This window comes from Rhinolophus ferrumequinum, chromosome 8, assembly GCF_004115265.2.
Source record: "Rhinolophus ferrumequinum isolate MPI-CBG mRhiFer1 chromosome 8, mRhiFer1_v1.p, whole genome shotgun sequence".
Classification (NCBI taxonomy): Eukaryota; Metazoa; Chordata; class Mammalia; order Chiroptera; family Rhinolophidae; genus Rhinolophus; species Rhinolophus ferrumequinum.
Window position 1 is genome coordinate 90,585,523 of NC_046291.1, and position 26,097 is coordinate 90,611,619.

The following is a 26,097-nucleotide window of genomic DNA, read 5'->3' on the forward strand; positions in this document are numbered from 1 at the left end:
AGCGGGCGCCGGCGGACTTCGGCCGGGAACCAGCTCCAGTGTGAGCGACCTGGGACTTGGGGCCGAGGTGGCTCCCTTGGCCGCCGCCAAGCTGCCGAGGCAGCCTGAACCCCGGGCGGGTGTCCAGCCGCAAGTCAGACTGGGCCCGGGTAGGAGGAGAGGTCAGGCCTAGAGGGTTAATGGGGTGCGGGTGGTGCGTGAGTTTGGGGGTCGACCCCTACCCTTAGCAGGGGATGGAGTAAACGGGTCCTGAGGGAGCAGGCGTTTGGCAAGGATGGGAGGACCTGCTGGGTAGAGGATGGGGCGAAGGGCCCAAGGACGTGGGATGTGTAGAAAGGAAGACAAGTTCACCCTGGGGGTGAGTGAACTGGAAGAGGAGCGCCCGTGGAAATGGCTTAACTATTGTACCTGCCTGCAGAAGGGCAGGGCATTGAGGGAAAGCGGGCTGGAGAGTGAACTTGGGGTAGGCGCTGAGGGGAGGAAGCCTTTGACGGGAGGCTGCGCGGTGGGTGGGGAGTCTTCAGCCATGCTAGGGAGAGGGGTGGGAGGTGAGGGGAAAAGAGAAGCTACTTTCCGAAAGTGGTTAAGCACCTTTTTCAGTGTAGTCACTTTATTTTGCTTGATGCTATACACTTTTTTTTGGAATCTAAAGCTATGAGCCTTCTTAAAAAAAACACACACACACATAAAGATCCACAAGTGATCTTACATTCAATTTCAGGGTCTTCCCAGAGCAGACCCCCAGCCGGACAGGGGCTCCAAATTAAGAGACTTAGCTGGGGAAGATATAAAGATGTGTGGGATTTGTAAAGTGCCATTACAAGTCGATAAATTGCTAACACCAAATGAGTAGAAGAGGCAGTGATTGCTAAAGAACGTTAAAAGGGTGGTGGGATCAGTGTGGACTTTATGAAGAAGGGGGAGGTTAAAATGACTGTGTTAAGGGAAGGCAAGTCAGATAAAGGGTATGCCACAAACCGGGACCCTCTGTCCTAGGACAGCGCTCCTAGGACAGACCCAGTCACCCTGGGAGGACCTCTCCCCATCCCCCCAGAGGGACCCAGGAAGATGGCTCATAAATCAGAGTGTCCTGTAAATAATGTCTCAAAATGTTAAAGGGTTTTGTGGTCACATACATCTAAGATACTGATTTAGAGCAATCTCAGAACGAAGACGCCTGTTTAAATTGTTTACTTCAACATTTTCCAAACTTATTCGACTGGGAGAGCCTTTATTTTCTTCTTTTCATGGTCCTACTCATAGCTCAAGAAGCATCTCAGGACGACATTTTGGGGAAAGCTCTTGAGGAGAACCAAGGGCCACGAAAGGGTCTTGAGCAATGGCATGGTGGTGGGTTGTGACGTGTGATGCAAGGAGAGTAATGGGACCGCCGTGTGTGGGAACGGGGTGGCCGTCAGAGAGACTAGAGGCAGGAAGGGCCCGAGCCACAGCAAACCATGCAGTGGCAAGAGGTACATTTGTCAAGTGCTGAGAGAAAAAAATGTGCGTGGTTTCTCATGGATGATTACACTGCTACTGTTTTCTTCCCAGGAAATGACCTTTGGCTCTAAAAAGAAGACCCTATTTTTCATGATAAGATGGCAGCAGTGAAAACCCCCAGCAGAGAACTAAAGAATGCTGAAGAACCATTTCATAACGTATCGCCCCTCCTTTTGAAGAGCCTAGTGGAGGAGCCCCCAAAAAGACGAGAAGTGCCTAATCACCTCCTAGAATCAAGTAAGTGATTAGAAACAGATTTGCTTCACAACTCACATCTTCCCAGAGGATCCAAAGTCCAGAAAGCAGAGTGGAACTTTTGCTGCTGATTTATCTATACTGTTTTAAAGGCTCATAATAGTTTTTATTAAGAACAATGGTTCTATTTAGTGCCATCCAAGCTGAGAGATTTTGAGGTGTGAATTAGTAACCAAGTTCTGTTGCTCCCACATTCTCAGACATCTTTCCTGTCTGCCCTCCTGCTTTGTTCCTCATCCTTAGCAAGTCACCAGACTGCCGTCCTGCTTTCCATCCTGGCCACATTGTCCTCCAGACCACCCTTCACACCCCATTCAGTTTCTTTTGTAGAATCCTGGCCCCTCCTGTCCCTATCCTACTAGAATAATCCCAGCAGTCCCCCTTATATACAGAATAGTTATAACTCCTTTGTTTGGTATTTGTCCCCTTTTGCTGTTGAGCTGATCTCATCCCCAATTCCAGCCCCAACTCCTGCTCCTTCTAAACCACATGCATTTTATACCTTCTTGCCCCTTTCCACGCACGTCCCTCAGCCTGGAAAGCCTGTGTCATGCAAGGTGTCATGCGGGGTCTCTGGTCCCGCTCCCCACACAAGAACGCAGGATATGGTTCAAAAAGGAACATCCACGGAGTCATAGATACAGGAGTCATACCGCTATATTCTCGCTGGCAGCTGGGTTGGAGACACAGGAAGCAGGAGCTACATGATCTGCAACCCGCCGTGCCAACTGCAATCCGTTCTTGCTAGCTCAGCCACCATCTTCTTGCTAGCCTCCATTTGCTGCTAGCGTAGCCACGGCAGTTGTATTAGTGGCCAATGGCTCACTGGTTACAGCTGACGGCCAACTAGCCATAGCTGATGGCCATCCGATCACAGTTGATGGCCATTTACTACCTGAGCCAACACCTTTCCACGTGAGGCTGAGAGGCTGGAAACTGCACTCCTGGCTCTGTCCCCACAGCCTGGTAAATCCTATAGCTGTTATGTAAAAGGCTAATCTATTGCCTACATTATTTTCATGTAATCCACACAACATCAGTGTTCTATTTACATGTTACTGTTGGGGAAGCTGAGACTCAGAGAGGTCAAGTGAATTCCCGAAGGTGGCACAACTAAGTGGAGAGTTGGTGTTCAGCTGTTGCAGCCCCATGTCCCGCTCTCTACCATCGCACTAGGTTGTTTCCCACTCATTTTTCAAGGCCCATCACAAAGGCTGGAAGTATAGTATTTTGGTGTGGCTCTTTTGTCACCATAGAACTTGTTGAGGGCAAATTAGTATACTTGACTATTTCTGGGCATTAACAGAAAAATGCTTGTTTACATCTATTTTGTGCCCCTAAAAACAAAACAAAAAAAACCCTCAGCATTAAAAAAAAATACCAAATAATGTTAATTTCAATACTTAAAAAATTACCAGATGACTAAAGAGATGGTCAGTCCCCCTGAAACGCTATCCTAACCCCATTCCAGCCCTTCAAAGCTGACGACGGCGACAGCTCACCTGGTGAGGAGCCAAAACCCCAACATTTCATACCCACTTCAGAGGTGTACTAGAATCACAGTGGGTGAAGGGATGGGTAAGGGTGTCTGTGGCTCACAGGACTGGGGTGGAGCCAAAGTTGAAAGGGGATCATTTGTAAGAAACTAGACAATGCATTCATATTGAGGGAGGTAGTTTGGTGGTTGGAATCAGACAGACCTGGGCTTGATTTTTAACTACCAGCTGTGGGCAAGTTGCTTAATCTTGTTGAGTCTCAGCTCCCTCATCTGCAAAATGGATATAATACCAACCTCAGAGGGTTGGAGTGAGCGTTACAAACGCATGTCTGGCATAAAGCTGGAGGCACGGAAACAATTGTGCAGTGGGTTCTCAGTGCCTTCTCCACACGTCTCAGCTCATGCCTATATGAAGAGCTGGGAGAAGTTTTGTAGCCCTGGACACTTTTGTGAGCTCAGTTGTTTTAATCTTGTTCTCAAAACTGGAAAAAAAAAGACATTCATGTTACAATAATAACAGTTTGAGACTTTACTGTCCAGAGCAATAATCATTCAGAGCTTTAAGATTATATCACGTTGTAATTCTAGTCAAAGGAAATAAAATCAAACAGTTAAAAATGCAGTAATAAAATTCAACACTTAGTGTTTAGAATCTTTGAAGTGGGCATTCATTACATAATAAGAGAGCACAGTACACAAAGATAGGGTATGTGAGCTTTATGAGCTTGTGTTTTGTTATGAAGACTTGTACAAAATGTGAAGAGCAAATTCTTTTAATAGGTAATAAACACTTGAATTGGATTGTGATGATAATATCTCCCAAGTGATGTGTAGAAACAGAGGGAGAGGCAGTGTAGTTCATTTGGAACAGACCATTAATCTTTCTGACAGCAATATCCTCTGAAACTTTCATATTGCTTAAAATATCCTAAATGAAAAGGAGCCCATGTTAGTCTTCTTTCATTTAATATTTTCTTTTATGTCTCGTCTCATGATGTACTTATCTACATTGTTTTTATAGAGGTTTATGCAAAACTTCTGAATAATAAGGTCATACAAGCAAAGCCTGGCATACTGCATTTTGGAGGCTATCAAGTAGAAAAGCAACACCAACAGACTCTGGTAGGTATTTTTTAAGTGGGATTATTCATCATCAGAATGAAAGACATGAATTTTCTGCATTTATATTACTCATTTATCTAAAGAACAGCATAAGTGCAGGTATAAATTGGGCCAGAAAGGTAGCTTGAGGATGAAGAATTTTCAAGTTGCACCAGTGTCCTTGGACAAGTTACTTCCCCGTTGCCTGAGGCTCCTCCCAGCACTCTTTCCAGCCAGGTGTCGTTGCTGAATGACTCTTAGGGGCTGGGAACTGTGCTGTGTGTCTCATGTAATTCAGTTTTGTGCTTACACTAGCCCTGTGGTCGTTGTAATTATTACTCTCCTTATATATGTGGAAACACAGATTCCAAAAGGTTAAATAGTTGGCTCAAGAACCAGAGCTACTAAGTGATGGAGACAGATGGACTCTTCAGTTGCTTTCCTGCAGGCCAGTGCACTCTTGCTCCATGCCTACACCCCACCAGGGAAAGGGCTGTCCCTTTCCTAAGAGGCTCCAGCGAGGGTTCTGTTTCACGTGTCCTGGTCAGTCTCCCGTGCCTAAATCAGTCATTCTGGTTAGAGAGGCGCTGGGCAGATCTGGGATGGCAGGGGTCAGCTTCACTGAACAGGCTCCAGAAGGGAGCGGTGGAAGGATGGGCTGCACAGGAGCTGAAGCCTGCAGCGACTGCACCTCCACAGAGCCACACCGAGGGCCAGTCCTTGCTGGGTCCCCTTCATCGCCCTGGATGTTCAGACAGGAGTGGGTTGTGGGTGATACAGCACTCCAACTCCCGTGCTGAAAGGGACCTGAGCGTTTAATCAGCGCTACAACCCCAGTGACCTCAGCACGATCCCCTGAAGTCACACTGAGAAATCAGAATACCTCCAATGGGGCCCTAGATCTGAGCCAAACTGGCCTCTGCTCATGTGTCAGAATGGGCAGAGGTGGGTTCTCTTCACATGAGCCCCCTGAGATTGCTGGCTTTGTATGTGGTGTCACCCTCTGGCCCTGTCCTCAGCCACCATGAGGGTCCCTACTTTTAGATGTAGTGCATTCTCAGAAACCATGTCTCAAAGTGGATCATTTTAAGATAGAATTCTGACTATTGTGTTAGACTGCTCAGAGTGAAGAGAATCACTAGAGGAAACTGAGAAAAATGGTAAATCTTCTCAGGAAGTGAGGTTGGGTTTTATCAGGCAGTCCCCAATGAAAAGAGAGTGCAGTTTTCATGGGTCCCTATGCACTGAAGTGGGTAGAGAGAGGACAGATCAGGAGAGGACCCTGTCAGGTGCCAAGTGTTTCCTCTCAGGAAAAGGGTTAGGATTTAAAACTGACAAACTTCACCCATTAACCTTCATGGACACATTTCTTACAACATGGCATCAAGGACCAAGATTAATAATACGTTTTGGAGCTTACTTTTCCTGGTTATTAGGTTTGCTGTCTAGATTATGGTAGGATAGATCTAAAATAATCATTCATAAATATTCATTGTTTATAGTGAGTAAACAATTCACTACCTATCCGCAGCTCCCTCCCTCTCCTCATTCCCCCGCCCACTTCACCCCCAGCCTAGGCAACCACAGTCTACTTTTTATCGGCATAGATTTGCCTATTCTGGGCATTTCATATAAAAGGAATCATAGGACATGTGGTCTTTTGTGACTAGATTTTTTCATTTAGCCTAGTTTTCCAGGCTCATTCAATTTGTAGCATGCATCAATACTTTATTCCTTTTTATCGGTTATTTATTCCTTTTATCCAACAGTATTCTATTGTATGGATGCACCACATTTTGTTTATCCATTCATCCATCCATTGATGGACATTTGGGTCTCCACTTTGGGGTTATTAGGAATAATACTGTTATGAACATTTGTGTACATGCTTTTGTATGGATATAGTTTCAGTCCTCTTGGATATATATCAAGGAGTAAAATATTAGTTTTCTGTGGTTGCCGTAACAAATTATCACAAATTTAGGCGCCTAAAAGAACAGAAAATTTTTCTGGTTACCAGAGTCCAAAATCAAGGAATCAGTAGTGCCATGCTGCCTCCAAGGCTCTTGGGAAGAAGCTTTCCTTGCCTCTTCCAGCTTATGGTGGTTTCCAGTGTTCTTAGTCTTGTGGTTGCATGACTCCAACCTCAACTTCCATCTTCACATGGCCTTCTCCTCTGATTCCCTGTCTTCTCTTCTGTCTCTTAAAAGGACTCTTGTTATTGGATTTAAGGCCCATCTGGGTAATCCAAGATGATGTCATCTAAAGGTCCTTAATCACATCTGCAATGACTCTTTTCCCAAATAAGGTCACATTCACAGGTTCCAGGACATATTTTTTTCAGGCCACCATTCAACTCACTTTTGTTTTACTTTCACTTCCTTAATGACTAATGATTTTGAGCATCTTTTCATTAGCTTACTGGTCATGATATAAAAAAGGCTTGTGGAGGAGAAGCCATTTGAGATAGTCCAAAAGCAAAGTGAGAAGTGGGGATAAGACATTCTTGGCATAGAGCAAGTCATGCTGAGACGTTCAGGCTAAGCAAGCATGCAGCATATTTGGAGACCAGAGTGCAATCTGGTTTACCTGGATTGTAGGGTTTTTGAACGGAGATAAAAGCTTCATTCTGAAGAACAGAGGCCATCTCTGTCTTTTGTATAGCACAGTGCCTAACACACAGACAGCACTCACTATACATTGTGAAGATACTGAACTCACTTTATTTTGTCAACCAATGGTCATTGGTGCCAATTCAATGCCAACAGGAATCCCCAGTTTGGGATACAGTGAAGAAGGAATCTTTATTCAGTGCAGACAGCTTAATTGTGATACAGCACGGCTGTGTGACCAGCATAGCTATGGAACAACTCAATAATGTTACAGCTCCATTATGAAGCAGCACGGCTGTGCAACAGCATGGCTGTGAGGTGACCTTGGAGTGAGGCTGCCTTGGGGAGAGGCTGCTCTGCCCTGCTGTGTTCCCCTCTGCCCTGCTTTGTTGTCAGTCTGGTCTGCCCGCTCTGTTCTTGTCTGGTCCAGTGAGACTTCATCAGTGTTTCAGCTCCAGCCAGGAAAACACAGTCTTCTATCTTCAGTGGAAACAGAAAGTGTGCTTCTTGAGCCAGAGGGTAGCTGACTTATATAGAGAGAAGTCCCTGGCCCTGGTCCCTCCAAAATCCTCACAGTTTGATTGATCCAAAAGGCACTGTTCTGATTGGTCAGTTGGAGCTGCTCTGATTGGTTGGTATAGAAGCTAATGGGCATATAGCTGCACAGCTCCTATTGAACAGGAAAAGCCTGTGTTATTGGTTGAAATACAATCCAGGGACTCCTTTATAGGTCTGGTTCAGGTGGTAGGAACACAGTACCGGCAGGCAGTTCAGCGTGGGAGGCAGGCAGTTTAGTTCAGGCTTCTCCCTCAAGTGCAGTTTGCATGAGAGGTCTGTTTAGAAATGACTGCTAGGCTCTATTTTTAAATTTGTGCCCAGTTAACCACCAGCAGCCCTTCTTGGTAGGCGTCTTCTTTCTCAGGGTCCACAATTGGAAGTGAGTGACGTGGCAGAAACTCAGTAATTCCAAATAAATACAGGGTAAAGTCTAAATAATCTTATTGCTTCTATCAGACATTAAAACAAACAGAAATAGATAAAAGTACAAAATGATTTCATCTTAATAACATTCTGGGAGCTATTGGGAGAGCCAGCCTCCTGTTTCCATCAACAAAGTTAAGCGGAAGCTGAAGGCAATTACCTTGAGATTCTTGCCAAACAAGGAGGAAAAATCCAACTCTGCTTTTATCTTAGTTTTACTACAGGAAACTATGCAAATTATTCAATAATGGAATAACTGAATGTCGGTTTAAAACCAGGATAAATTGTTCATTAACATTTGGGAATGATCCATATCTGTTTAAAGGATTGAAAGCCTTATACTTGGATTCATATTGAGATCAATGTTTCAATTTACTTTAAAATTTGAAATAATTGTGTCCAGTTTTTTCAAAACCAAGACCTCTTAAATTCTTTTTCCCTCTGCAGCAAGGTTTTGTCTGGGAAACTATATTTGGTTTTTTTTTTTTTTTTAACTTTTATTTATTTTAAATGTGTTTTTCCAGGACCCATCAGCTCCAAGTCAAGTAGTTGTTTCAATTTAGTTGTGGAGGGCGCAGCTCACAGTGGCCCATGTGGGGATTGAACCAGCAACCTTATCGTTCATAGCTCGCACTCTAACCAACTGAGATAACTGGCCGCCCCCTCAGGGAAACTATATTTGTTAAATACTTAATTAATTATTTTTCCCCACGAGAAAACCCATGTTGTTGTTGTTGTCAGCCCAAAACAAAGTTGTTAGCCTATACAGCCTTATCTTACATAAGTTAGCAGTTTCTTCAGGCTTTCTGCAATAATAGTGTTAGTTTTCAATCCCCTAGTGCAGCCTTTAGAGACTCCCCTCCCCAAGATCTTGGGTCTCAGAACGGGGACCATGCATCCCGGTAGCCTCTCCTCAGTGCGTGAGGGTGGGGTGGGTCTCAGACCGGGGACCATGCATCCCGGTAGCCTCTCCTCAGTGCGTGAGGGTGGGGTGGGTCTCAGAACGGGGACCATGCATCCCGGTAGCCTCTCCTCAGTGCGTGAGGGTGGGGTGGGTCTCAGACCGGGGACCATGCATCCCGGTGGCCTCTCCTCAGTGCGTGAGGGTGGGAGAGGTGAAGCCCCGGTGTAAGCACAGTGCATCTTTCTGAACCATCACTTTTACTCTCTCATTTTGGAGCAACACATTGTAGAGGAAAATTTTAGAGTAAAATGCATGACCAACATGTATTTTAAGATAAAAACACTTTAAAGAACTTATAGGGCTGCTTGAATTTTGTCCCCCATCACTGGGGTTAAGTATTAACCTTCTCTGAGAAGCTGTGCCACTGAAGGGAGGTGTTAAAAGACCCCAACTTGGAGTCTAAAACATTGTGTTTGGGAAAATTCTATGATAAATGCTTGGGGTTAAAGGGTAGCCCCTGCTGACCCGACCCCAAGGAAAGCCGGATTTGCTCTCCCCTGTAGATGGGGAAGACTGGAATCTCCTGAGGGGACATGGAAGGGACACTGTAAGCAGCAGAGGTTGAAGGGAGAGTGGAGAGAGCTATAGACAACACTTGGGAAATCCCTGTACATTTTGAGTAAAAGCTGTTAAACCCATTGGTTGGGTGGGTTTTTGTTTGTTTGTGTGCAGGGGACAGTTCTGCAAAACTGAAGCAAGGGCTGAATGGGGTGCCCTGTGGAGGTATTAGCAAAGTCATGAGGACCCACAGGGCCAGGAGAAGGTCAGCCCCCAGGGGAACAAAGGTCATGGAAGGAGTGGGGACATCTATTGACCCCCAAACTTGGAAGACAGAGTAGGATCTTAGGCAATCCTCAAGGGTAGCACTGAGTTACTTATGTTTTGTTAGGTTTTCAAATAAACTTGTATTATTAATTGAAAGTATACCTTCTAAACACTCCTTTAACAGTGCTCCCTCCATGACAAGCATGGGGACAGAGCTCTTTGTGAAGGCTTCCAAGACCAGGCTCTGAGTGGCTACCTCTCCATGGCTGGGCAGGTCCCACGACTCAGGGCTCCGGGTGTGTTGGGCAAAGGCTGCCGAGATCCAGCATACCTGTCATCCCGGTCTCTCTTGGAAGGACCAAAAGCTGTCATGGGTAGGGCCCCAGCAGCTCACACTTTCACCAAGGCCGCTCCTGTGCATGGCCCCTAGGAGGTCAAGAACGCCTTGGTAACTATGTTTATTTTTTTAAAGGTGTTTAACATATTAAAAAAAAGAAAAGATATGCCAAAACAGGGTCACAAAAATTGTGGTACTTTAAGAATGTTCACAGGTGACAAATGAGAACTTTTAACAAATGCAAACACCAGTGTAACCTCATCAGGAAATAATTTCTGAAGTCTAATGTCGGGCTTTGATGAATGTGAGGCCTCGGGCAGTGGGCCCAGTGACAAGCCCAGCCTCTGGCTGAGACTTTGGAAACCAAAGGACTCTTAACCCCCTGGCCCAGGTGAAGTCTGGATCCCCAGAACCCAAAGTTCTTGCTCCCCTCTCAGGCAGAGGAAGGAAAAACACCTCTACTCAGAGACCCAGTTAATTTATCCAGCGAGTTGTCCTGCCTCACGGGGATGGCTCCTGTCACCATCAGAGAACTCCTGACCTTGAGTTTTTTAATTTGCCCCAAGGACGGATTGGAGACTGCCCTAGCCAAGCTCTTTTTCCTATTTTTGACTGCCTAAGTGTCTCGGGGTCCAGGACCAGTGGCCAGTAATTAGAGAAACTGTGGGAGTCGGTGGGTGGCTGGCTTCTCAGCTTAATTGAATCACAGGACTAAGTTGAGTTCAACAATAAGGCACCAGGTTAGCCGGTCAGGACGGGGCAGGAGGATATAGGCCTTCGGGGACACGGGTAGGGGTCAGGCTCTAAGGACTTCAGGGCTTAGAAGGCGCTTGGGCATATTTATTATTCTTTACATGGTGTTGGTTGTGTTTATTTTATCATTCTTTAAATGGTATATGATAGAATTCGAATCTTTAAAAAAGTTAAAAAATACATTGTATCTTCTCAAATCCCTTTTGGAACAAGATGAGATATAAATACATGAGGAAATGAATATGCAAATAGATAACATAGTGTGTTTGTTCTGAACGCTTCTTTTTCTCCCCTAGCATCTGGTCAACATTTCCAACGAAGACATACATGTTCATATTTTACCCCCACAAACCAAATACTTTCAGATCAAGTATGTAAAAAAGGTAAACTTTTTTGGGGGGGCACGGGGAATATTGGGAAACATTGTGTTTTTCCAGGACCCATCAGCTCCAAGTCAAGTCATTGTTTTCAATCTAGTTGTGGAGGGCGCAGCTCACTGGCCCATGTGGGAATCGAACCGGCGACCTGGGTGTTAGGAGCACTGCGCTCCAACCACTGAGCCAACCGGCTGCCCCTGTAAACGTTGTTTGGTGGCCTGTTGTCCCCTGGTGTTCTTTGTGGGGTTGTGCGTTTCGACGGGTGTATCAAGTGTTGTCACCACAGTCCTGCTCTCTGTGTGCTCTGTGGCATGTGCCAACAAGATCCCACTTTTCTTCTAGGAACACCGCCTTGTCCCCGGCTTGTCCCTTACAGTCACCACTACATTCTCACCAGACGAGTGGCGATACTATTATGATTGCATCCGTGTTCACTGTAAGGTAAGTTTCTTAAAATCAGGTTTTTGGGGGTAGGGAGTGGTGTCAAAACTAATATCCTCAAGGGAAGAGGAAAGAGAAATGGAATGACCAGTATGAAGTTTCTCAGTATGGTGTTCCTTGTTCAGCGTGTCTGAGTGGCTCGAGGGTCCTTGTCCAGTGACGTGGGTCCCAGTTGGTAATGCGCTAGGCTGCCGAGAACTGGGGCAGAGCCATGAGACACTGTTTGCTGCAGGTTTCCCTCCTGCCCTGGCCTAAAAACCTCATTTATCACATGTGGGAGTTGGTGAAGGCTTTTCAAATAACTTAAACACACTCTTTTAAGTACTAGGTTAAAAAATTAGCAACACTCCACAGATGTGTTTTTAAACACTGAAGACTAGATGGTATCCTGCGTGGGAACATCCGCAGAGGCAGCCCTGGAGGTCTGCAGGGCGGTGGGAGCCTGTGGGCCTGACCCCAGATGGCTGTGCTGTGTGAGTTCTTAGGAGCCTTTTCTAGGTCACCTAACTCATCGTTTGGCCTCCAGCCAGAGCCCACTCCACATGCTGTCATTCCTTCTCCTAAAACTGTCACTTCCACCCTTGCCTCTGCTCTATATTCCAGCCCCAACTCTTATAAAACTTGAGAAGCCTTAAGGTGAACTAAATTTAATTTTTCACAACTATAACGGTAGAGTATGCTTTAGTAACAAACAAGTTTCCATTTTTAAAAAGGAAAAACAAAACAAAAACGAAGCCAGAATATAGCTTCTTTCAGGAGGCATGTTCTGTTTACCAAGAACAAGAATCCCCAGGCCAGGCGTTGTACAGAGTGCCCCAGCGCGTTTCCTGCTACCTAATAGGAATGCTAGTGATACCTGGCGTTTATGTAGTACTTTTCACCTTTTAAGGCCCTCATCTGTTTTCATTCTCAAAAGCACCTTTAAGGAAAGGCAGAGTTTTCCCCTTTGGCAAAGGAAGAAACGAGGCCTGGAGAGGTTAAAGGTCATGCACAAGGTCATACATTATGCAGGACTGGAAGCAGCCCTCGCCCCCTTCCAGCTCACTGTGTACTAACCAGGAGTCTGGATCAGCTGATTCTGTGCTGGTTTCTCTTTCTCTCAGGCCACTAACAACCGTGTTTCCCTATAACTTTCTGAAATAGAAACAAACACACTGCTGTCTTCCTGTCTACATGAAGGCGTCATTATCCTTAGCGTTCCTGGATAATAGTGAATATAATGTCAATGAAATGTATTTACATTTTCTTACACTTTGTTTATAGCAAAGGAAACTCAGTGTTTGAAATGGTGTATTTAAGCACGCAGGCTTCTTAAGGAAATATTTTCTTTTCTTTTTGGGGAAATATTTTTTAATGATAGAAAACAAAATAGGAAATTAAGTATCTACAAGTCCATTTTTAAAAATTATAATGTTCAGTATGGTCAGTTTGACTGTTTTCCCATCAATTTCAGGGTGATGATACTTTGCTGATTCCAATCCATGCCTATCCCGTCATGAACACCCTGGACTTTCCCTCATTTATAAATCTATCAAATGTTCTACTTGGTGAAAGGTGAGTTACCAAAATGCACTACCAAAATGTCATAGGATGGGAAAAGTTAAGAGACACTCACATATATAAAAGCTTAGATTTGTATTTTTCCTAATGGAAGGTTATCTTTCTAGCTGAGTTAGACTGAACTTGTAGGTGCAAAGGAAAAAACAACAACAACAACAAAAACACACCAAAAAACCCAGCTCAAACTATCATAAGCAAGAAAGGGAATTTACTGATTCATTTAACTGAAAGGTGCAAGGTGAATCTTCAGGCAGGGCTGGGTCCCGGCGTTTTGGTTACAGGAACCGGGCCCTCCCCTTATCTTGGTTTACTGCAGGCTTCTTTCTTAGCAGGCTCCTCTTCATGGGGGCAAGATAGGTGCCAGAAATTCCAAATACTGTTGGCAACAGGGGTGGTTGGAGGGGCTAGAGGGGTTGGGGGTATTTAAGCAGAAGTGTCAGGGTGGAGGCTTGTGGACCAACTTGAATCTCATGTCCATCCTTTAGCCGGTCTCTGTTTTTAGATGAAGGAGGAAATGAAGGCAGGAAAGACAAAAGACAGTGACTATGGAAGCCAAATCTCAGATTCCCCCTCGTTCTTGTTGGGAAAAGAGTTAATTCCAGTTGTAATTTAAGATACGTCTTGTTTGTTTCAGTAAATATTTACGAAATACCTATTACCAGGCACAGTGCATTCTGTCCCTAGGGATATAACAAAGATGGACATTGCGCTGGTGGGTATTGTGACATAATGGCCATACCAGTTGTTAAAATATTGAATACGTCTCTGCTGCTTAGGAAATATATACTGCCCTGAGTAAACCCCATCCCTCCGTCTCAGTTGCCTGGCCCCTCTCCTGCCTTCCCCTCACCTCCCAATGATTCAACAACTAAGTTGGTAATACCTAGCAATGTGGGTGGGGGAGGCACCTGCAGGATGGGGTTCCAGCCTCCTATTCTTTCTAAATGAGTACCGCCTGTGAAGTCCCAATTGGTTGATATTTTGAATGTCACCCACGGTAAAAAGAATAGACACGACTAGCCAAAGGTTCTGATTCTGAAGGTCTTAGAGTCTAATGGGGAAAGAGGCAGATTATCAATTAATTACACCATTTGCTAAGTTCTGTAATAGAGGCACACACAGGGTCCTGTGTACGCCCAGAAGAGGGAGCACAGAACTGACTGTAGAGCTGGGGAAAGTCCTCATTCCTATGGGGGTGACATCTGGTCACCTAAGAGGACACCATGGGGGTGAGGTGTGAGGATGACATTCCAGGCAGGGAAATAACATGTACAAAGGCAAGGCGGCAACAGAAACCATGGGCTACACTTGTAGGTGCTGGATTTTAATCCAGCCAGTAAACTGGCAAATACTAGATGTCCCTTGACACAGGCCCAGACAGTGAGCAAAGACTGTGGGCTTCAGCGTGCTACGGGGGTCAAAGCAAGTTCAAGTACTTGCAGGCAGCACTGCCCAAGGAGGGGGTTATAAGCTGCTACCGTGAGAGAGGGGCAACTGAACCCTGTCGGTAGTAAGGGGGCCAATGAATGTGAGTTTTAGGATCCTTTCTTTTTAGTACCATGTTGTCCTGGAGTGAAACCCCAAAATTTAGATCTGGAACAATTGCCTTGGTTCAGCTGATGTGTGACCCTCTTCTCCCACCCTCCCACCTTCCCGTGAGCTCCTGACTCACCCTCCCTTTGTACTTTTTTTTAAAAACAACTCCATAAGAATTACAAATAATAATATATACAAAAGAATTTATAATAATCTGTACAAATTAAAGAATAATAAAATAATATAATGAACAATTGTTTTAAGGCATAACACATTTCCAGTAACTTTGCAACCACTATACTATACTGAATTGTGTGATAATCATTTCTTTGACTTATTTTAATAGTTTTGACACATACGTATATACCCCTAAATAACACATTGTTTAGTTTTGCCAGTATTTGATCTTTACATAAATGGAATCATACTATATGTAAGTTCTTTTGTAACTTGCTTTTTTCATTTAATATTATATTTTGGTGGTTCAGCTGTGTTAATGCATATAGTATATAGTTCACGGCTGAGTATCTACTGTGTATGGATATACCACAATTTTTTTCTCTGCTCTACTGCTAATGGACCTATGGGTTGTTTTCACTGTTTTCTTTTGCTATGCCCAGCATTGCTGTTGTATATCCCTGTACATGGCCTGGGGCCCATGTTTTAGAGTTTCTCTTGGGTACACACCTAGAAGTGGAATTACAGGTTGAGCACAAGTTCAGTGTTACTGTGTAATGTCAAATTGTTCTCCAAAACGGTTTTTCCCATTCATATACCCACCTGCAGTACACGAAAATTTGTTTTCCTGTATCACTGCCAACAATGGGTAGTATCAGATTTTTGCATTTTGGGTGAAATATAGTCTTGGCTCCTTGTTCTTCTATTATGTTTATTTTTCCCAAAACATTCTGCCAGAATTCTATCCCAATGCTTCCTCCCTTCCCCTCATCAACCCGTCCTGTCTTCACCTAGTCCTTCTCAGTATTAAGTGGTCTGTTCAGGGACCCCAAGATTCACCTAACAAAGGTGCATCTCTCCTGGTGGGACTTACTTACTCTATGCACTTTGAGGCCAAACATAGCTATTTCCTTTAAATGGGTGAATACAGCAATTTTTACGAAAACCAAAGTGGCAGGAAACAACTAACTTCCTAGTCCTTTCCTTTTTTCCCTTCCTTCCTTCCTTCCTTCCTTCCTTCCTTCCTTCCTTCCTTCCTTCCTTCCTTCCTTCCTTCCTTCCTTCCTTCCTTCTTTCTTCTTCTTTATATTTTCCTTTCCCTCCACAAATTACTTTTTGTTTGGACCATAAACCAGGCTTATGAGAACACGTTTTAATAAACTGGCAAAAATGATATGCCTTATTATAATGCAGGAATCAGTCTTGGTTCTTAAACCACAAATCTACCAACTTTCCTAGAGGCTTTTCCGGAGCTATTTTGTACATAATGCCCTTCATTTGTAATCAGAATGAACATTTCAGCTAAACAGTTTATTACACTGAGTTATTGTGTATAATTATGTTGTATTTAAAAAAATATTTCAAAAGATAAGCATGCTACTTTCTTCCTGCAAACATTCTGGCAGCTGGCAGTGCCTTCCCAAGACTTTATGCACTTTACTTAATGGGTTTTTACCAGCTTTTAACTACCCAAACCATCTTCGGCTACATTCAATCCAAAACGTTTGGTAGCAGAACAAGGGTGAGTTTGTGAATGGATTTTCACACAAAATGTTCTCTAGTAATCCTAGGCTGCCTTGGGAATTGAAGGTATCATTTGGGTAGATTGTTTATTCAGCATTTATTCATTCAACACATCTTTATTGAATGCCTACTATGTGTCAGGCACAGTGTTGGGTACTGAGGATGCAGAGATTAAGACCTGATATCACGATTACATGGACAATTGAGATGTGTAATGCAGTGTATTCTGAGAAAGGACACCGATCCCAGTGTGAGGGGAGTTGGAGGCGGGATGGGGAAGCTCAGAGAGGACTTGCTAGCCAAGAACATGTCTGAACTGGGTTTTGAAGGATAAGTAGGAATCAGCCAGCAGAAGAGGAAGCAGAGTATGAAAGAACAGGGGTGTTTCAGGTAATGCAGTAGCTTGGGCAGTCAGAGACGTGAAATGCACAGCTGCTTGGGCCGGTCTAGGGCATCTGTGTGACTGGACGTGGGTTACAAGAACTGTGGCAGGGGGAGTAAGGAAAGGGCTTAGCAAGACAGGCTTTGCTGGGAAATGTAGATTTTACCCTGAAGCCACCAGTGAAAGGCTTAAGCAGACAAATGGCACAGTCCTGTCTACCTTTTAGAAACCTCACTCTGGTGCCCCATGCAGACAGGTGGAGGTGGCGTGGCCAGGACCGCTGTGGTGAGCCAGGCACGAGACAGCGGAGCATCTGGAACACTTCAAAAATGGGCAATGATTGCAAACATTTAAATGTGGCAGTAGGATCTTAGGTCAGGTTCCTTAGAAGCAGAAACAAGTATGCATTGTGCATGATTTATTAAGGCATAACCCTTAAAGAGGGAAGGATAAAGGTGGAGTACCTGGTCCCCCAACCAAGGGCACTTATCTGGAGAAGGTCAAGGTGAGTCATCAGTCACACTGCTCCCAGAGCTGGGTGATGGGTGCACCAGCTGGTGAAGGAGAATGCCACCAGTGTCCACTGCAAATGTATGACAAGCAAGCTGGTCTTTGACTTACACGTCTGCTTGTCAGCACTCCATTTGGCTTCCTCTGGCTCAGGAATTGTACTTTCATGGAGTGATGGTATGGATTCCATGAGCAATTGAACTGATAAGAGCTGTCGCCTGGCAGAGGCAATAATCTAGTGGATTGTGCCCTGATTGGGCAGTGCAGGATTGATGTACTCCAGCAGAACCATCACCGGATGCCCTCCCTCCCCACGACAGGGAAGGGGGTCGGGGCAGCCTCCAGGACTTTCGTCAGTGGCACCAAGAGGTGGATGGTGGGAGTGGTCCTGCCCATATGAGACCAGTAATAAGAGTTCATTGTCTGTAGAAAAAAATTGAAAAGACAGCAAAACCTACTAGAAGTCACTCTGCTTTTGAATAGCGCCATGTACCAACAATTCTAAATCTGATTAGTGATAAAATACTCCTCACTGCAAGCCACTGTTCAGAAGCATAAGAAATGATCACCTCGTTTGTGATCTCTAGTCTCCCTGTGGTCTCCAAGTTTGCCGCCCTTGTGTTTCTTTCTATCAGTATTGCCTTACCTGTGCGGCCCACTGGGCCTTCTCCCTCAGTGCTGAACTGCAGTCTAGCTCCTGCTCTTTCTCTGCCTCATATGCACCCGACCCCCATATGCACATGAATACCTTCTTCAGGGGCTGCTTGTGAGATCAGGCTGTGGGACCAGAAAGAGATTCACCTCCGAATGCTGCCTCTCGGAGCTTGTCCAGCAACATGGCAGCTTCTGAGCCCAACCTCACCGGGTTCTCCTACCGGCCCCACCCTACCCAGAGGGCAGCTCCAGCCAGCATCTCCTGTAGTTCTGCCATCTCCTGTCACTGTGTCTTCAGTACCTGGGATGCCTGGCTGCTTGCAGTTCTGCCTCTGGCTCATTTTACTCTCCTCAACCTCAGTCTTTCCATTTGTACCTCCTTACAGCAAGCCCAGGATGGCTTTCTAAGGAATGTTTAGATTGTTGGAAGAGAGTGAAGAAGTGGTCCACCAATCTTCAAATCTTGTCTGTTGAAGACTACTTTTTAATCGTCATCTTATCATTGTTTCACTATTCATTCATTCACTCATTCATTCATTCATTCATTCATTCATTCATCCATCCATTCTGATTTTGGCCTGTTGGCTCCCAATTTGTGGTTTCTGATTTAATTTCTGTTGACCTGCTTGGTTTGGTCTACATGGATGTGGCCCACACAGTTTTTGTTTTTTTTTTAAACATTTGAATTAGCTGCCAATGTTTAAAAATCAAAAGATTTCTCATAAAAATTTAGATTTCCACTTTTTCTTAAAAGAAAAAAAAAGGGAAGATCCAGCAGTCCTGGGCTCACTTTCCTGGATGAGCCACTCCATTCATCTGGGATGCAATAGAAGCACCTCTGTAGAAGGCAGTGCCTTGCCCAACTCACCTCAGTCCTTATCAGCTCACACTCAGCCCTCTTCACTCATTTTTGTTACCTTCCTGGCCCGTAAGGTCTTTCAGTAAAGAAACTGAAAAGAAGACCAGGAAATACAGTGTTGTGTTTAACAGCATAAACCCCTAAGGCTCTGGAGCCATTCTGCCTAGATTCCAGTGCAGGCTCTCCTTCATGATGGCTGTGTGACTCTGAAAAATGATAACCTCTCTGTGCCTCTCAGAAGCCTCATCTATGAAATACAGTTCATAAGAGTACCTAACTCATAGAATTATTCTGAGGATTAAATGAGTTAAAATAGAACATATTAATAGCAATAATAGTTAAAAGTTTTTAATACTTAGTAGTAAGAACAGTGCTTAGTATATAGTTAGTGATGTGTATTAGCTATCACCGTCATTATCACCACCACCACCACCACCACCGAAGAGATTTTTACCTCAAGAATGAACAAACGAGACCCAGCCAATTTGGCTTACATATTAACAAAGGTAGACAACATATAGAGAAATTGCCATGAGAGGCTTGGTGTGGGAAGCTGGTGGCCAAGTTGAAGATGGGCTTCCAACACTGGGTGACTGGGCTGATGGCAAAGGGGGGATGTGTGAGGTCCCCAAAACCACCTGTCAGAAACTGCACAAGCTGGAGGGAGTGGCCCAATGGCAGTTCCACAGAGGGACAGAGCAGGGAGTGAGATGGGGGATGGCTGCAGGTCTAGGATGGAGAACTTCTTTCTCCTGGCATTTATACTTTTAAAAAGTTTTATTGAGATATAATTCACATATCATAAAATTTACTAATTTAAAATGTACAGTTCAATGGTTTTTTAGTATATGCAACAATCAAGTTTAGCACATTTTCATCACTGCGCACCCACTCCTCATTTCCCCTCCAAATTTCCCAGCCTCAGGCAAATTTTAATTTACGTTCTGTCTCTATAAATTCATCTATTCTGTCAATTCATTATGTGGTCTTCTGCGACTGATTGGGTTGTTACTACTTTTCCGCTATTTTGAATAAAGCTGTTATGAACATTTATGTCTCTGTTTTCATGTGCATGTATGTGTTCATTTCTGTTGGCTATATGCCTAGGAGTGGAATTGCTAGGTCACGTGGTAACTTTATGTTTAACATTTTGAGGAACTGCCAATTTGCTTTCCAAAGTGGCTGCACCATTTTTTATTCTTACCAGCCGTGTATGAAAGTTCCAATGGCACTTAGATTTTTTTTTTTCTCACCACAAGTTTATTCAACACCAAAATCGCTCCCAGTTTGCTGAGACCATTTTCTCTCCAAAGTTTATTCAAACACTAATAATCGCTCCAACTTTACTGAGATTGTTGATCATGTCCCCCCACCGTGGGACTTCCCCCCAACCAATCCAGTCTCGCCCCGTTTACACTGACTTCTAAAACATTCCTGATCAGACTACATTATCCAAAGACGGGCACACAAGATTCTTTTTTCGTCACAAGCTCATTCAATACCAAATGACCGCTCCCACTTTACTGAGGGGGATGACCACGTCCGCCACCAAATCTGCCTCTAAACTGGAATTCCGTTGCTGACCCAGCCCCGGCCTCGGCTTTCTTGTGGGCACCAGGAGGCACAGCGCTCGGTCTGGAGGTGTCTCTGTCAGCTTCCCCTCGCGTGAGTCTTGCGGGTCGCTCGCCCTCCAGACCTTTGGGCCTTGGCCTGCCCGTCTCAGGCCGGCTGCGGCGCAAAGTGGCCGGCACGATCTCGGGGGGCAGGTGGAGGTAATCACGGAGATACTGGATACCCTCGTTGGTAAGGTACCAGTAGAAATGTCTCCAGGCAAACTGTTCCTTCACATAGCCTCGTGATTTGAGAGACTGCATGGCTTTCATGACGTGAAGATTAAGCACGTTCTTGTCTGCCAGTTCAGGGTGTTTGGGCATGTGAACATCCTTCTTGGCCACCATCACTCCCTCCTTAAAAAGGAGCTCATAAATGGCAATCCGGTTCTTCTTGGGCATCAACATCGTTACGACTTCTGCGTCCCGGTCCGGAGCTGGAAAGCGGCACTTAGATTTTTAAAGGACAGAGTAAAACCACCATTTCTACAGCTAACACAAAAAAATACTGTACGTTATGGGGAAAGACAAAGGTGATGAGAGACCATAAATTCAGCAGAAGTAGATTCAGAAGGATATATTTTCTCTTTGCATATACAATTGATTTAGACAACGGCTAAAAGTGGTAGGATTTGCATTTAATACCACTAAGTTTGCTTTCTTACTTTGAGGTTGTATCTGGGGAGAAGCAACCGTGGTCTGGGTAGAGTTTCTCCAAGGACTGGATAGCACCTCAGTACATTTTCCACAAGGTCATGAAGTGGACTTGTATACATTCATCAACTGCATTTTCGTTGGCTGGATTTGATGCTGGTAAATTTTCCTTACTTAGATAAAATTCCATGTGGACATTTGCCAAGTGCCTATAAACAACCTTGGTGGCTTAAGAGCTGGTAAAATATATTTGACAGCCTCTGTAAATAACAAAAAGTTGCATTCCAGGTTCTGTCCAACATCTCTAAATCAAACACGGTGGGGTGCAGAGGACTCTCAGCTCCTTTTCCCGTCTGTAGGTTGAAACTGTGCTTTATAACTAGGTAAACCTAACCATTACGCCTGGTTAAAATCTTGTAATCATATCTTAGAGAGTATTGTAGATAAAATACAATTTTACCCTTCCTATATACACAAGTAAATGAGAATACGTTTATGTTAGGTTTTTAAATTTTATATTTTCCCATTGCCATGGTTCTAAAAAGATTCATGTGAATTCATCATATTCTGCAGTTTCTCCAGCAGTGTCTACCTGGCACCAAATAACTGGTTGAAATCTGGAGCAAATCCAGCCAGTTGACCAGGGTGATCTCTCCATATGGCATCAGCTTATCCTCCCTGTACCAGGCTGTCTCCACTGACCAGCTGGTCGGTGTGCTATAGACAAAGCTGTCATGAACGTCACCCGGGTCCTCTCCCGGATGCCCTTCGACTTCCCCTGTTTCCACTATGGACCTGGTCCCATAGGCAGGGCAGCCATGTTGCACTCCTAGCAAGTGGAACCATATGTTCATCTCAGGGCTACAATGCTCCGTAGACCACGGTCCACATTAACGACACTAACAGAAAAGGTCCCGGCTACTCCATTCCAAGGCCAGGATATTTTAGTCTCTGGGACTTTTACATCATTAATTTCAGAACTTACCAAAGGATGCTTTCCTTTAGCAGAGAACCTCATGGCTGGTTTTAAAAAGTGTGGGAATACCCAGGGTCAGAATGGGATGTCCAAATGATACCAAATTCCCTCACTGCCCCTGGAGTTCAAAGCCTCTGGGCCTCGGGAGAATGTGCAGTCTTAAACTAGCCCTGAGAGGGGACTGTGGATGGTGACAGTTGGCCCCATCATAAACAGGTCCCGTCTTGCATTGTGCCACTGAAGAGCTGTATGTGAGGGGCCTGAGGACCAGCTGTAACTGGCTTAGAATGAGGGTGTCAGGATGAGCCTATAAAGGTGATCTCCAGAAGGATTTTTTGAATCCACGTTTTTCAGCTTGTCAAGGGAAACATGCTTCTTCTCTGTACTAGCGTCTCATTGTGTGTGTCCCAAACTCAAAGTGGATTCGAAGGAGCAGCAGCATTTTATGAAAACATTCCAACAAGGATGACGAGCTCGTCCACACACTTGTTTATTCCTTCAGCCCCTGCTTGGGTGTATATCAAGCAGTAGGGAACTTAGATTTTAAAATTGCTTCAAAATTGATATTTAGGTAAAACGTCACTGTCACTTAACAATTGCCTGAATTTTTTCTGCATGAAAAATTTCCCCATATTTTGTAGTTAAAATGTCTTTGATTTAATATCTCTTTGCTAACCTAGTTAGTATTGATCTAGTTACTCATCTTGACACTGTCTCTTTTTATAAATTTTAGAAGGAAAAGAAAATCATCCGGCTCCTAAACCACAGAGATCTATATTAATAATACGAAAAAGGCATACATGACTCCCCTTTCATTTAGCAGAAGTGGTTGCCAACTTGAGACAGTCAACAAAGGGAACTTTCAGTGAAAGACCTAAGTTAGTTTTGCTTTCTTTTTAAAATTTTTCCTCACAAAATGTTGAATTCTAGACTTTTGCCTTTTGGAGAAAGCAGTCGAACGCCTGAAACACCTAAAATGGCAAAAGCCAATAGTGACCTTATTAAAGCCTAGCTTGAAAATTTTAACACTCTGCTCTTCTCCCTTAAATTTTGTGCAAATTTGATTTGGAAAATTGCTCAGTTGGTTTGCATGGGGCTAAGGGATGGAGCAGCACACATTTATGGTCAGTCAGAATCCAGAGAAAATGAAAGTGTGTATCAGGGGCAGCAGTTAAAGGTGTAGTATTTTTCTTGTTTCGGGTCTTCTAGTCCTTGCATAAATTCTTGGAATGATTCATTAAATTCAACAGCATATACATTTTGTGGCTGCTATGAAAACTAAGTATTATGGGCTAAGCAGTAAGAAACTAAAATATTATAATAAGTAGGTATAGATTAATTCTCAGTTCTAATATTTAATATAACATAAGGAGTTTCAGTGTTTACCCAAAGCACATGCCTAGAAGAAGCAAAGGCAAAAATTGTGGATGATTTTCAGTCCTGAAGAGACACCCCTAAACTGAAAGTGTTTTCTGGGCACTCCTCCTCCTTGCTTGGTTTATACAGCTGTCAAATGTCACACCAAACACTGTAAAGCAGCCGCATGTGGTCACTGCTGCTGCTGCTCTGATGCCCGCATCACAGGTTTTTGATACCAATACACACACACACACACACACACACACACACACGTACTTTTAATATGGTTTCTAGAATGCGATTATCTAATGCTTGTCAAAATATTTAGAATACAGTAAGTAACTAGCAACCAGTGAACTGAATTGACTGTGTTTCTTAAATAGTTGCTTTCTCTTACATGTACCCCAAATTTCTCACTAAAAAATCTTGAATACTACAATTTCAAACCCAGAAGTATTTGAATTTAAGTTGCTTTCCTTTAAAAATGTATTTCTTATTCCACTGCCCACTGATCTTTTTGTTCTAATAATTGCTGATGGGTAAGCCACAGGACTACCAAGCTGGCAGCTGGTGTCCTGCTGCCTGTTTCAGGCCAAACATCATTATAGGTCATCTAGCTCCAAGGAAGTGTGATTTGAATATAGCCAGCATGTGGTTCCTTCTACCCTCTGTTTTGAAAGAGGAAAATGCTACTGCTTGTTTTAGTGTGTCCTCTTTATTTTCTCCCAATAAATACTATGTTTTTCTCAATAAAAGGGAAATCAGTCTGCAGGAGACTTTTCATCTCACTCCCCATCATAGTGTAGCTGCCTCCTTCCCCTTTAAATGAGACTTTCTTTCAGATGCCAGATCCTCCTGTTCTCTGGTCTTCAGCCACAGGCTCTGCTCTAACTCAAGTGAGCCACCCCTGAATGTCATTCTTTACCCCACATTATCCCACATTATCTGCAACTCTGTCCAGTTGTAAGGTCTTATTTTCTATCAAACATATTATTTATATTAATATTTTAAGTGAAGTTCATTTTAAAAGATATTCCACACTGTATGATTGCACTTATATGAGCCACTTAGAGTCAGATTCAGAGACAGAAAGTCGAAGGGCGGTTGCCAGGGCCTGGAGGGAGGGGGAATGGACAGCTACTGTTTAATGGGGACAGAGTTTCGGTTTTACAAGATGAAAAATGCCCTGTGGATAGATGGTGGTGATGGTTGCATAACAATGTGAATATACTTAATGACACTGAACTGTACATTTTTAAATGGTTAAAATGGTAGTCTTGGCTATGTATATTTTACCACAGTTTCTCTAAAATGTGTTTCTGAAACATGAATAGGGTGTATAGTCTCCATGCAGACGACAGAGAGCATCACCTGGTCACCTCCTACCTTTTCAGAATTCAGTTCCTTCCCAGCCCCCAGACAAATGCCTTACCTTCTTTTACCAAACACGCACAGGTGACCTCATTTAGTTCTGCTTGTTCCTTACTGTGTTTCCCCGAAAATAAGACCTAACGGACCATCAGCTCTAATGCATCTTTTGGAGCAAAAAGTAATATAAGACCCGGTCTTATTTTACTATTATATAAGACCGGGTCTTATATAATATGATATGATATGATATGATATGATATGATATGATATGATAATATAAGACTGGGTATAATACAATACAATACAATACAATATAATACCGGGTCTTATTTTACTATAAGACCCGGTATAATATAATATAATACAATACTGGGTCTTATATTAACTTTTGCTCCAAAAGACGCATTAGAGCTGATTGTCCGGCTAGGTCTTATTTTCGGGGAAATAAGGTAGTGTTTTCACCAAAATTCCACTTTTCCTGAACTACTAGGGCATAGGTGAGAGTCAGGAATAAGAGTGGTTTCACCCATAGGGAGGACTAAGTAAGGGTGGGGAAAGAATTGAACCAAGGGCAAGAAAAGAGTCAAGGTCAAGGCCAGCAAGAGAAAAATATCAAACCTCCCTGACTCTTTGTTGGTCTCTGCCTCCATACTGGTTTAAGCTTACTCTAAAATGAGGGTGGTGTTTAATTCTCTAGGGGTACAAAATAATCGAATGCCTATTACATGAACATTTCTTTATGTAAATTTGTGTTTGTCTTTATTTGACTATATCGTTAAGGATCATGAGTCCACTATGCTTTTGGTTTGAGGCCCAATCCCAGTGAAATTAATTGTGTCTTTGAAAATAAGATAAGCAGCATATGAAAGTTCATAAAAACATAAATTATCTTAGTTAAAAGGGCATACTTTGACATTTGAAACATAATTTACCCCCAGCTCTTTCTATCTTTTCAAATTGTTGAACCGTTTGGGTGTTGAGCAACTAATCATTATGTCTGGCTTCTATCTGTTTTCGTTGGTCACATTCTGAATATAGCATTTACATGTAAAGTTTAAATGACAATGACTGACCTGTCCCAGATTTCCTCCTTTCTTTCTGTGTGCATGCCAGTACTTCAGGGGAGGTTGGTAACATTTGAGAAAAGGTCTTGGGATTTTATAGACCTTTCATGATGAAAAAGAAATACCTTCTAAAAAGCTCAACAAATAAAACAGAGGGACCAGTTTCAAAGAGAATGTCAATAGAGAAGAGGGCTCCTGTGCAAACAACGAGATATCATTAACTATTCCTTATTATCAGACACGTAGGAGAGCTAATATAGTATAGCAGTGAAGAGCT

At 43.6% G+C, this 26,097-nt stretch overlaps 2 protein-coding genes across 3 annotated transcripts in view; one reads left to right on the plus strand and one right to left on the minus strand.

The window, feature by feature from the left end:
• Positions 1–26,097, plus strand: part of CFAP221 (cilia and flagella associated protein 221) — a 100,958-nt gene continuing 74,861 nt past the window's right edge. Inside the window, exons 1-6 of one of the 2 annotated variants that reach the window (XM_033112995.1) lie at positions 1–161; positions 1,552–1,737; positions 4,275–4,375; positions 11,063–11,149; positions 11,486–11,584; positions 13,038–13,138. In XM_033112995.1, coding sequence (XP_032968886.1) covers positions 1,599–1,737; positions 4,275–4,375; positions 11,063–11,149; positions 11,486–11,584; positions 13,038–13,138 — 527 coding nt within the window. In that variant the 5' untranslated portion in view covers positions 1–161; positions 1,552–1,598. The remainder of the gene's footprint in view (positions 162–1,551; positions 1,738–4,274; positions 4,376–11,062; positions 11,150–11,485; positions 11,585–13,037; positions 13,139–26,097) is intronic. The other variant, XM_033112996.1, reaches the window with a different exon arrangement.
• LOC117026303 (40S ribosomal protein S10-like) lies at positions 20,040–20,836 on the minus strand. Its single transcript, XM_033112998.1, has one exon. The coding sequence runs from the start codon at positions 20,802–20,804 to the stop codon at positions 20,307–20,309; it is 498 nt and encodes a 165-aa protein (XP_032968889.1). The 5' UTR covers positions 20,805–20,836; the 3' UTR covers positions 20,040–20,306.